General features: G+C 47.4%; 1 protein-coding gene and 1 pseudogene across 2 annotated transcripts; one reads left to right on the top strand and one right to left on the bottom strand.

Moving 5' to 3' along the window:
* Positions 1 to 606: 606 nt before the first annotated feature.
* Positions 607 to 4449, top strand: LOC123039374 (uncharacterized; annotated as a pseudogene).
* A 683-nt stretch (positions 4450 to 5132) lies between these two features.
* On the bottom strand, positions 5133 to 9889 carry LOC123046559 (F-box protein SKIP28). Of its 2 annotated transcripts, XM_044469958.1 has the most exons (4): positions 9454 to 9889; positions 6563 to 6879; positions 5793 to 6127; positions 5133 to 5414 (listed from the first exon to the last, which is right to left on the bottom strand). In XM_044469958.1, the coding sequence occupies exons 1-3, from the start codon at positions 9799 to 9801 to the stop codon at positions 5836 to 5838; spliced, it is 957 nt and encodes a 318-aa protein (XP_044325893.1). In that variant the 5' UTR covers positions 9802 to 9889; the 3' UTR covers positions 5133 to 5414; positions 5793 to 5835. The 2 variants fall into 2 exon arrangements, with proteins under 2 accessions (XP_044325893.1, XP_044325892.1); XM_044469957.1 differs by lacking the exon at positions 5133 to 5414 and having other exon boundaries at positions 5648 to 6127.
* Between the last annotated feature and the right edge of the window lie 2810 nt (positions 9890 to 12699).

Raw genomic sequence — 12699 nt, forward strand, 5'->3', positions numbered from 1 at the left:
CGCCACACATGTAATGTGCAGCGCCCAGACCGTAGGCGCTGCACGGTGACTTAGACGCCAGCCGCCCGCTCCCCCTCCCCCACCCCACCCATTCGTTCGGTTTTGAAGTAACAGAAGCAGCGGTGCGGCGGGTTCCTCCTCTCCCCCTCTCAATCCCCTCTCCCAAATACTTCAGATCTGACGATTTGGTCCGTGCATTTCTTCACCAATCCATCCTAGAAGATACTCTCTTCCGATCCCCTTCTTTCTATCCATAGAAAATATGATATTTTGAAGATTTGGGGAATCCTTGTTTGATTAGATTAGATTTGAATCTTGCATGTATTGATTTGTTTGATTGATTTGCGGAACCCTTGTTTGTTTGATTTGTGGAACCCTAGTTTAGTTTATGGAAAAGTTATTTTTATGAAGTAGGCATAGTTTATGGAAAAGTTATTTGTATGAAGTAGGCCTAGTTATTTGTGGAACCCTTTTTTATTAGTTATGTTTGATTTGATATGGTTGGATACATAGATTGGTATGGTTGCATCTAGTAGGCCTACTTTAGTTTTTTTGTATTCAAAAGATAATCGTGCTGACAAGAAAGCTTTCTTGCAAATTGCTAGGATGGTTTGGCTTCTCAATGATCATTGGGATCTACAACACCGGTCGTACGCTATGTCGGTGAAGCAGCAGGTAATAATGAAAGTTGCCAGTGTTGTGAATTTCGTGTTTTTTTTCAAACACATACCCCCCATATGTAATGATTTGTTTGTTTGCTTGTAGGAGCTTGCACCTCTGAAGCTTCGGGCTCACGGGGTCAACCTTGGGTGGATGCGCTATGATGAGCGGTACACGCCATATGTTAGGGAGACAGGACTTCTCCCTTTCATTCAGTTGGTCAGCAGGTCGACGCCACCCAACAATGCTCCAGCACTCACCGCGCTGATTGATCATTGGAGGCCGGAGACACACACTTTCCATCTTCGGACCGGGGAGATGACCTTGACGCTCCAGGATATAGCTATGATCACCGGTCTTCCTATCGATGGGAAACCTCTATGTATGAGCACCGATTCTGATGGGTGGCGCGAGCAAATGCTTGCCCTTATCGGTATGGTTCCTCCGGAGCCGCGGGAACCAGAAGTAGAAGGCAAGAAGAAGGAAAGAGTCGCAGCCGGTGCTACTTTCACGTGGATTGTATCGAACTTTAGTAATTGCCCTGAGGATGCTAATGAGGACACGGTGAAGACATATGCTCGTGTCTACATGTGGTACGTGATATCCAGGAGTATGTTTGCTGATGGCACAGGCAAGAATGCTCCATGGATGTGGCTCAAGGCGTTGACCGTCTTCGATAGCAAATGGAGTTGGGGTTCGGCGACACTGGCTTACTTGTATAGACAGGTATGAAGTTGTTTCTGTTTCAATTCATTGGTACATTATGAATGCGACCTTGCTGTTAATTCAACCATGTTCTCTTTTATGTGCAGTTGGACGAAGCCTGTTGTAGGCTATCTGGAGGTATTGGTGGTTGTTTGCTCGCACTTTCCATATGGAGCTGGGAGCGTTTGCCGGTTGGACGACCGAAGACCGTGAAGTTGGAGGATTGGGACGAGAAAGACGACCCACTACGGCTCCCCACTTGGGCTTACAAGTGGGATGTGTTAAATGAGATGACGGATGATCCCTCGGTCATGTACAAGCTGTACAGGAGCGAGATGGACGCGATCACGCCTGAGCAGGTGAATTGACATTGCATAAGTTATTATCATGCTTCCATCATAAGTTATTATCATGTGAGTTGGCACACAACTCACTACGTGCCAAGTGGGACCTCCTTTCCATGGTCTTGCACGCACAATCCATGGACATATTTCATCTTCGCATGCACATGCAACCGTGTAGCACACTTTGACGTCCGAGTGCACCACCTTATGTGGACGATAATGTGTAACCGAGTAGTTGTCGAGCCACATCTTCAATTCCAAGAAGGTGTCGAACTTAGAACCTTTAGCAATGCGGTTCTTGTCGTCTCCCAAATCACGATAAGAGCTTGGCCTAACCCCAAGAGGTAGACATTGGCCACCATCTACCACGGCTTCATCCGCGAGACTAACATCCTTGAACAATGTAGTCCGATGATCCTGACCAAATACCTTCTCGAAAGCTTCGGCCTCCTTCACCGTGAACCCCTCCGCATCAACTTGTTCATCGGGACCATCGTCATCCGAGTCCGATGCATATGCACGGGAAAAAGGGATGGAAGGGTCCATTGTCTCTTGCAAGTGATATTTGTCGAGATCACCCACATTGTTGTCATGGAGATCAACTTCATTGTCATCGTCTGCATACTCATCATTGTCCTCTTGCAAAGCTTCATCTTGGTTGTTTGTAAACGGGCTCAATGTTGGCCTCACTTCTTGGGTCAAAAGAGGTTCAACAATTTCATCTCGCTTAAAGGGTGTGGGGCTACTAGCAACCAAAGGGGAGGGGTTCCGGTTCAAGTCCAAATGCAAACTTGAATCAACCTTCTTCGTTGCAAATAACTCAAGAGCATTGTCTAGTGATTCGGCCACCGTCTCCTTGTATGCAACCCAACGTTGCTCCGAGTTGACACGCATTGTCTTCCAACGGATGTGCATTCCAAAACCAACATTATGCCTTCCCTCCAACTGTATGATATCACTAGGGTCCGTCCAATTCAAATCTTCCCTAACTTGTTGCAAGAGCTCCGCATAGCTAGGACTACTATCAAACACCATGTCAACCTCATCCGGGTCCGGTTCTACATTGCCTTTCAAAAAGGCGTCCTTGTCCCCATGATGAACAAACACACATGTTCTTCCCATCCCTATAAGCATTCCAATAACACAAGGTAACATTGCTTCCATGAGTACTAATACAAGGATTAACACGGAATAGAAACCCTAATATATATATCAAACAACAACCCTAACCCTAACCATAACCATAACCATAACCATAACCCTAGCCCTAAACCTAACCCTAGCACCAACATAAGAACACCCATAAGAATAACCCTAGCATACTAACAAAGCCTAACCATAGAAATTGGCAAACAAACATCTCACATTTCCATGCAAATCTCTAGATCCAAACAAAACTAGGGTTTCCCCAAACAAGCAACAAATGAGCAATGGGAACTTTACTTGGATCAAAACAAGGGGAATGGAGAATATTACCTTGAGGGAGGGTTTGACTTCGAAATCCACGGATAAATTCTTCAAATTTGCAAGATTTGGGAGAGGATTTGAGAGGGGGAGAGAGTGGGAGAGGGGGCAAAGCTTGGGGAGGAGAGTGGGAGAGTGTGTGGTGTGGGGGTGGGGGAGGGGGGGCCAGCCGAGTGGCTGGATAAGTCACAGTGCAGCGCCTATGCGCTAGGCGCTGCACTTTACAAGTGTGGCGTCCGAGAGCTAGGCGCTGCACATTACATGTGCGGCGCCTAGCACGGAGGCGTTGCACTGCTGGGTGCGGGCCCAGGGGCTGCCACGGTGGACTGGTGTGCAACGCCCCCGTGCTAGGCGTTGCACAGTAGGGTGTGGCGCCGTCGTGACGGGCGCTACACAAAAAGGTTAGGACTGTGAAATAGTTTCACGGTCAGTTCATTCCGTGAATTGATTTCGTCCATAGGTCAAAATGGTCAAATTTGCCAGTTAAACTCGGCAGCATTAGAGGGTCCGTCCGTACATCGGACTGGAATCCGGAATCGAGCCGGCTATTCTGGCATCTATAAAAGGACAAGCGTGCATTAAGCCTTCTTCGTCGTTTGCGCTACGCAAGAACAACATGGCTTGCATCGCTGCCCCTGCCTCGTTTGCTCCCTCCTTTGCTCCTCGCTGTTGCAGGATTCCGTTTGCGCCTCCACCCAGCTTCACCTCGTTGTCGGCCTCCTCCCCTCCCTTCCATCCGAGCCGCGTCATGGTAAGGTGGGAGGCTCCTCCGATGGGCTGGTTGAAGCTGAATTTCGACGGATCCGTCTACCACGACGGGTCCGGCCGGGCGAGCATCGGCGGCGCCATCCGCGACTGCAACGGCCACGTCCTCGCCGCCTTTGCCGAGCCGACGGAGCACTCGACGGTGGGGATAGTGGAGGCGCGAGCACTGATCCGAGGGCTGCGGCTCGCTATGAGTTTCTTCCGTGGCGGGCTGGTGGTGGAAGGCGACGACCAGGTGCTGGTGGAGCTCCTGACCGGCAAGGAGATGCAGACCCGCATACCGCAGGCAATGCAACAGGAAATCAAGACTCTGCTCAAGCACTTCTCGACGTACCAGCTGCAGCACATATACCGCGAGGGCAACCAGGTCGCCCACGTCCTGTGCAAAGAAGCATATCAGCGGCCAGGGGTGTGGAGGAGCGGGATCGTGCCGCACGCCGTGTGGGAGAAGGCGCTGGAAGACATGCATGGCGTGGCGCACGAGCGGATCTGCAAGAAGAAGAAGCTGTGATAGCTTCCAAGATGGGCGTGTACCAAGCCAAGCGCAAGCGGCGGCGTGGTGTCCGACCGGCCGGTGGCTTCGTCAAGATGGATCAGTATAGCCGGTTCAGAGGGATTGTAGTGTCAATTAATCCTTTGTTTGTAGAGTCATACTTGTATGTATTACCTCGTAGTACGTACGTTTCAAGACGATGTTTACTGTTGAAGCAGCTCTGGACGCGCTTACAGTAACATCGATCCCTGTGAGCTACGTTGTGCTATGCGCACGTAGGGTAATAAAAGATACAGTACTATAATTCATTCACTCTGGTTTCTTGGAGTATTTGTGCACGAGTACGTATTCTTTCAACTACAAAATGAACTTCAAAATGTGCACTCTGGTTTGCGTATGTGGAGGTGGAGAAGGGAGATGGGAAGGAGGCCGTCTGTGAGCCCGTACCTCCCGGCTCACAGTCACCGCGGCTTCGCGACCAGAGCACGCCGCCGACGTCGTCCTTCGTCCTCGTGGCCAACGGCTTCCCGAGCCAAGCTGCCATGTCCTAGCGCTCTGCCTCGCCCCAGGACCCTCCCGCCAAAGGAATCGGTCCAAGGCGCGCTTAATCGTCGTCCTCACCGTCATCTTCTCTCAGTTCTCTGCCTCCGTGTGTTCTCCTCTTCGACAAGCTCCGGTTCTCCTTCATCTTCGACAAGCTCCGGTTCTCCTTCATCTTCGACAAGCTCCGGTTCTCCTTGTCGACTCCCACGGTGGGTTCGCGTTGGTATCCTGCAGGCATTGGCGTCGTCCGTTCTTCCCAACCACCGTGCCGAGCTCCAGCGATCGCCGCCACTGGCCATGCGGGCAGCTAATGCACGAGCACCCCGAGCTCCCCTGCAGCTTCCTCTCGCTCCGCCTGCACCCCAACCATGCCCCAAGGCCTCCGCCTCCTCCCCGGCAAGCTCCTTCTTTGCCGCCATGCCTCTTACTGTGCACACGAGCTGTTCGATGAAATATGTAGTGGTAGTTATCAACGAAAATTTGTAGAGTGGCGGTCCTTTTGAACCCTGACCACAACTGCAGTGGTTTTATGCTATTTACTCATATTCCAATGGGCTAAATGCTCGGTGAAGGTGAATAATGGTGTCATAATTCGATTATAAATAATATTCAAAATGCCTGCAAAATTAAGGCGTCCAGTTGTGACCATTGGATTGTCAACACATACAATCACTTGGACGAGCCCACGAAATATTCCGCTTCATTTGATGGACATTGGCATATAATTCAGCATCATGATACGTTCAGCTAGTGTTGTAAGTTCGACGAGTTGGGTAAAATACAAGAGCAAATGTTACTACAGGATTCTTAGTAAGTACCTCAAGTATTTGCAGTTACAGAAGAGGGGTGGAAGGCTCACTTCTAATAGTTATCTTCCTGATTCTCGTGCGATGCATCGAGCTCCTTGCAACGCTGGCATGAAAACTGGCCAGCCATCGACAAGGAGACCATCAAATTTGCATGCCTCTCACAGTAAGGCCGATTGCATGTGCTGCATTTAGGGACCGTAAGCCAACAATCCAAACACATAAGATCTGAACAAGCAAGATCAGCCTCGACTATATCCTCCGGACTGATACAGCCACCACATTTTTCGCATCTAGGAAAGCAGAAGTAGCAGCCTCGGCACCGCCACAAGCTGTCCCTCACTTTCCTGAAATATAACCAAATTATCAATACGGAGGTGTACCAAACCTTGATTGATTCAGGTCAAAGTCATTAGACCTGTAGAAATACAAGGATGCCTAAATGTTTGCATCAGTTGTTCTCGAGACAAGAGCAACAAAACAGGTAATAGAACTAAGTTGATTTTATGTGGCCCATAGTGCAAACAAGTGAGCTTCTTGGCCATCACTTAAAAGGCTATTCATAAAAGAAGACATGATCAAGTCAGCTGTTCCACAACCACAGGAGCAGGAGAGAGCAAAATCTATGAGCACCAACTCTTGTAACCATCACAAATCAAAGATGAATCTTGAACTAGCAGAACAGATAAAGAATCAAGAAATGACAATTAGTCCAATAAACTGCTAAGGCTATTCCCAAAGAGAAGATCTCGTGGGAATTTAGAGGATCAGAGGTTGCATACCTACAGTCATCCCTCGTACAATCAAACACAGGCCTGACGTTCGCACACACAGGGCAAACATCAACATCAATAGGGCGTTCATCATTGGTGTTCAGCGCTTCACGGGCTCTATGGTTGTAAAAAAGTGGGCTTCTATCTTGTTGCCCTTGTGGGTTACCTTTGCACATGAGAGACATGATAATATCAAGATGATGCTTACTCATCCCGCTAATACCATCAAGTCGGAGACGACTTATATTTCCCTTGCGTTCGTGCAGAAGCTGAACAATTTTGACCACCCCATCACCAGTCAAGCCTGTACATGCAGGCACATAAATCTGCAAGTTAAGGGTAAGTTAGATTAAATGCATTTAGAGGTACATGCAGCTACTGCACAGGAGGAAGTGAGCAAAAGCCCTTGGTAATAGTATAATCATCATAGAGTTTCTGTTACGCTAATATAACCACGATTCTATCATCCAGAGATAACAAATTATCAATCAAGCAAACATAGAAGAACTGTAAATGCTGGTTTCATTATGATCAATAACCAGAGGTTAAGATGGCGTGAAGGTTCCATATTAGTAATCAATTCAGAAAAGTATTTGTCATTTTTACTTTGGCTAGAAACCCCAAATCATTGCAAAAAATTAAAAGGGGCAAATAAATAAGCCCATTGGTGTTCCATATGAAGTTGGGATCAATTATCATGATTCTGAAATAAAAATGCTCCACATTAGTAACTCAAAACTGATTCCCAGCATGTCTAGGGAGAATCTTTTTCTGATGGAACTTTTGGTATTTTGGGAGTGCTTACAGTTTGGTTTGGAAAGGAAAGCAATGTATACCAGTAATAGATAATTTCAGAATTATGTAGTTGAAAAAATATATATCTAAATAAATTTCATGTATGCCTGACTGGCTAACCCTCTCCATTTTGGAAATTAGATGTGGCAATTGGCAAACTGGCCATGCTAATTTTACCCCTGGATCGATAATGCTACACTTAAGTAATCCGCAAGTTTCTGAACTTAGGATTTGTCCTTAAAAAGAGCAAAACAGCCAAGCAGGTTAACAACTTAATATCAAAGCAGCCAGATTGAAGGTAGTATCAGATATAATTCGCAAACATTGCAGTGGTCTAAGTGCTACCGAAACTTGTAGCCATGTACTGTATAAGAAAATACATATCCCAGGATATCTATCAAGGATTCAATCACTCCATACATTTATACGTATTAATGTCAATATTGATTCTACCCCTAAGGCCCTAACCCCAGTCACTATCACCATGAGCCAAGGCAAGCAAAATAATATGAAGCATTTAGAAATTCCACTCCTCGGAAAGTGAGGGACAGAGATCCAACCAGATCTGTAACCTCACTATATATAAACACCCTATACAGAACCCTGCAGTGATTCTGCATCTGCAGCTGTTCCACAACAATGAAGTTGTGTGATTTAAGAAATGGCAAAAGGACATGACTAAGTACCAGCGCCGCATCCTAACTCTACCATGCAGTGCCACCCCAATCTCTTCTCTCTCGATCCGCTAATCCGACTGATGATCTGTTTTGTTCACGTGAAGTCTTCTTGTCAATGCCGGCATTAAGAAAAAAACTCAAATTAGCTAGACATTGCCAGTATTTGGAATTTCTTCACATCATTAGGCCATGATAGTTCTGAAGTTGAAGTGACTGAGTACTAATTATTGCCGTGTTCTACACTGCCAAAGCATTTATAGCATATATATCAGGGGGTGCCGAGCTATGTGTTCTTTTATTGTCGATAGGTATAACGTTTTGCCTAGCGCAAGTAAAAAACAATTAATCAACTGAACTGCCATCTTTTCTATGGTGCACATGAAAAGGTTTGTACGTGCATCCCAACCAGCCTAAAGTTAATCATATACAGCAAAAAACAAGCTTAGTTTCTTAGTCAACATCACGTCCAAGTTCGTACCAGTAAAATGTAGCAGATTTATTCCTTGCAAAAAGTGGTATGTGTTTCTTCATAGTTGATACATGCACAGCATGGGCTCTGTCTCTCTGGTTCACTAGGCTCATATGAGCTTATCTATCTATGTTGTTGAGTCAAACTAGTTCACAGAGTATGAGGAGTCACACAAGTAGTCCAGGAACAGCAGGTAAATTGTGGCCGACCTGCAGGCAAGACAGGATCAGGAGCAGCTTGATGAGTCTGATCACAACTCTACACAAGCAGAGATCAACTCCGATTCAGCAAGCAGCAGCTGAGGTGTCTGGGCGTAGGAAACAGATGTTAAACAGAAAATATGATCCATGTCCTTGCCCAGCTTAGATAAAGTACTTGTACTACTAGTATTTGAGTCCTAGGCATATATGCTATAAAAGCATACCTATTGTATCACTGAGGACAAGTAGTAAGAGAAGTCTCTCTTCACATATGCTTTCTCAACCCAATCTAGTTCTCTAATTTCTCAATCTCCTGCTGCCTACCCACACTGACCACAGCGCCTACCCGACATTCCCGGCCCCAGCCTCCAGTGAACAAACCGTACAACCTCAGGAGAAAAGCACACATCGACCGGCAATAGTTTATTTGTCATAGCATTCACATCTCATGGCCAAAATTGTGATCCAATAGCTATAATTCAGCAGGTGATGTGGTTCGATGAGGATTCTGCAGTCGATTCAATTCCAGTTCTAGAATAATAAAGAATGATTACATCCTAGCCTACATCCTAGCCTTCGCATTCTAGTCATGGAAACAAGCTGAGTTGTTGAACCTATGCAACCACCACGCCAGGCATAACAACAAACACTGCGCGCGCGCCACGGACTCCACACCCAAGAATGCAAATCATTCACCAATTCACAACCTCACACACTTCAGTTAGAGGAAACAACCAAGCGCCGGAAAAATCCCAATACCTCGGTGACGCGGGGATTGTGCTCGACGACGCGAAGCAGGCCGGCGTCGGAAACGTGGAGGCACCCGAAAAGGCGGAGAGACCGCAGCGTCCCATCCGCCCTCGCAGTCAACTTGAGGAGGACTTGGTCGGTCACCCGGCCGCTGAGCGGCGGCTCTACCGCGAGGCGACGCCACAGGAGGGGATCCCCCGCGACGGCCTCGCCGAGGAGGCGGCATACGCGCCAGCAGGCTAGCAGCTCAGGCAGCCGCATGTAGCCCAGGGCGAGGAAGAGGGCCGCGTGCGGCTCGCCAGGCGGCGGGGCCGGTGGCGGCGGGGGCGTTGAGGCGGTCGCCGTCGTCGGAAGCATTGTGTGGTCTGTGGTCACTTCACTGACTGACTGGCTGCCGTGACAGGATGAGGAGGAAACACCGGCAGAAGAGGAAATCAAATGTGAGTTTGGTTCACCGGATTGAAGTCTGAAAAAAAGGCCGACTATAGTTAAGTTGCTTGAAAAAAATCATAGTTAAAAAAGACGAGCCTAAGCGCGCGCTTAGGCTCTAGGCGTTGGCAAAACGTATTACGCATTAATATGTGCATAACTGCGCATAAGCATGCGCTTTGGTCAGTAAAGCGCAAGGCGGTGGCAAAACGCACAATTAACGCCTATCACTTTTTTGAACTATGAAAAAAATATAAACTGAATTTTTTAGCCGTTCGATTTAAATTCAACGACTCATGTAACCTCTCCCTCCACTAGCCCTTCTTCCACCCACTCAATCCAATGCTGCCGCTCGCGGTGGCGGTGCTCTCACCCCCGCCACGTCATGTTGCTACTACCCGACCTTTCCTCTAGGCCCCCTTTCTCCCACCACCACCATCATCGTCATCCTTTTCTTTGGCACCGACAACCCATCCCGCACCCCGAACTATCAAGTCTTAGCCTCCCCTCCCTCGGTGTCGTCGTCGTCGTTGCGTCTTCCCCGGATCCAGGTCACTCCCAGCCCGTCCTAGTCGGCGACACCACGCCTTGTTGCCTCTCGTCACAGTGTCGTCGGTTCGGCCTTAGTATCAATAGCAAATGTGCCAAAACAAACCTTAAATTTGTAAGGTCCATCGGAATCAAACCTTGACTTTATAATCCCTGAAATTACACCATGTGCTTGCCGATCCCCTTCAATCCTAACCCTGGACCTATTTAATAAGCTACCCAATGACGTCCCTACCCCGCATGTCATATCCATCTTCTTCATCTCGTGTCCCTGATTTTTTTCCGATTTAGACCAGAACCAATCATTGCTTAGGACTATATAGGTTAGGTAGGTTACTATGTAATCCTATCTATGCTCATGTAATCAACACCGTGTTCAAAGCAGTAAAAACCGGGCATGGCGCAAGTCTGTTACACCATTGGTGTACTTGTGATTTTTTTTTTATTGTGTAGCTCAAGTTGATCCGTCCTGAGCATGGAAAAGGAACTGTCCGAAGGGAAGAAGCATGAGCGTTCACCAATGAGATGTACTCCTAAGACCGCCCATCCCATCATTTAGCCACAAAATCATGAATGTTTTGTGGTTCATAGCAGAAAGCACTAGGAACATGAATAATCAAGCATTTTCCATTTATAGTCATGATTGATTCAACGTATTTGCACATCTAAGAGAAATAAGAAATATGTCACTAAGTTCAGTGATCAATCATCCAATCTTCTCATCTCATCATCTTCTTCAATGTGCATTCTCATCGTCATCTCTAGATTATAGTTAAGAAGCCCAAAAACTTTCTCTAGCATGCTACCCTTCAAAGCTCACATAGGTTGTCTGAAAATTTAAACATTACTTTGCTTCCGAAGGTGTTCAGTTCATGATCATGTCAGCTCAATAACTACATCCTTCTTCATGTGCATCGATATATATTTTTACCAAACCTAGAACATGACCAAGAAGGCAAGACCTCTTATCCATTTCTTTGCAAAGCGAGATAGTAGGCTCCCTAGGTGTGAGGGCAAACTTTGGTTTTGCGGTATCAATTTCCAACAGCTAGTACCCCAGTGACATGCCCTCAGTCAAACATATTGCATGAGAACGAATGGACTAGCAATGGCCACCATTGATTCCACTAGTGGTGTGCCCGTTCAATGAGCATACATTGGGTCGCGACACTAACAAACCCTCGCCGACTGCCGACGCCACATTCAGGCTCTCCTTGCACATATATGCCATGGTCAGGGCTCCCTGTCCGGATCAATCACATGCATGGTAGCTTGAACTGCATCTCCGAAGGAGATAAGAGGAGTGGTGTGACTTAGGACACTAAGGGATGTGAGTGGAAGATGAGTTTAGCCACCACGGACCCTTGTTTCAACCATCATCATCAATACCTCTGTTTGGGAAGAGGTAAGAGGGGCAAGGGGTATAGCTCTGGTGATAGAGCCATTTGCTCACAGGAGGGGGTGGAGAAGTGAGCGAAGCATGTCTAGGGTGAGGCGAGGTTGCCCCTGCTAGGAAAAATGTATTCAATGAGTTCAACCAGGTTTAGAGGAAATAAGCTGAGAATCCAGCTTCTCTCCTTCCTCTTTGCACCCCAACTACTAACGACGCTGGCTCTCCAGCGAAGGACAGCTGACTAAGTAATGCAGGGCTCACGGCAGATCTAACCTTTGTTTCCACCCAGATCTAGCACCTAGTCGAACTCCAAGTCGGAGATGGCGGGGCCAGGGGAACGAACCTGCACGACACAATGCCTACCACCGAAGATGCTAGAGGAGGAGGCAGTAGGGGTCAGGCGGACACGCGGTTGGGGTGTGCGCGAGGGAGGGAGGCCGACCACCACCGCCGGTGCTGCTCGAGGCCTCGGAGATGGAAGGGTGGGAGTGTGAGCGAAACATTTATATGATGAGATGAGTGAAGAAATCGTAGGGTGGTTGCCCTTGTCTGATAGATTTTATGGAATAAGTTCGATTAGGTTTTGGAGGTAATCGTTGGGAACGCGGTTGCTCTCACCCTTCTCGTACTTTGAATCAAATGTGGAGAAACCATCCATCCAAAAACTAACTAATCCTATCCCGCCAAGGGATAGCAGGTGAATCAAACACACCTTAGGAATCAACCAATCTATAGTTAACATTTTGGTCTCAGTAAAGATTAACTTGCCAATTTGTTTTGGCATTAACCACCTTTTCAAAAACACAAAAGATAAATGTGGTGCTTCCCGAAGGTTAGAAGGAGTAACCCCTCTCCTCTCGCCATGTGGTGCGAGAGGCACGAAG

This window comes from Triticum aestivum, chromosome 2B, assembly GCF_018294505.1.
Source record: "Triticum aestivum cultivar Chinese Spring chromosome 2B, IWGSC CS RefSeq v2.1, whole genome shotgun sequence".
NCBI classification, from domain to species: domain Eukaryota; kingdom Viridiplantae; phylum Streptophyta; class Magnoliopsida; order Poales; family Poaceae; genus Triticum; species Triticum aestivum.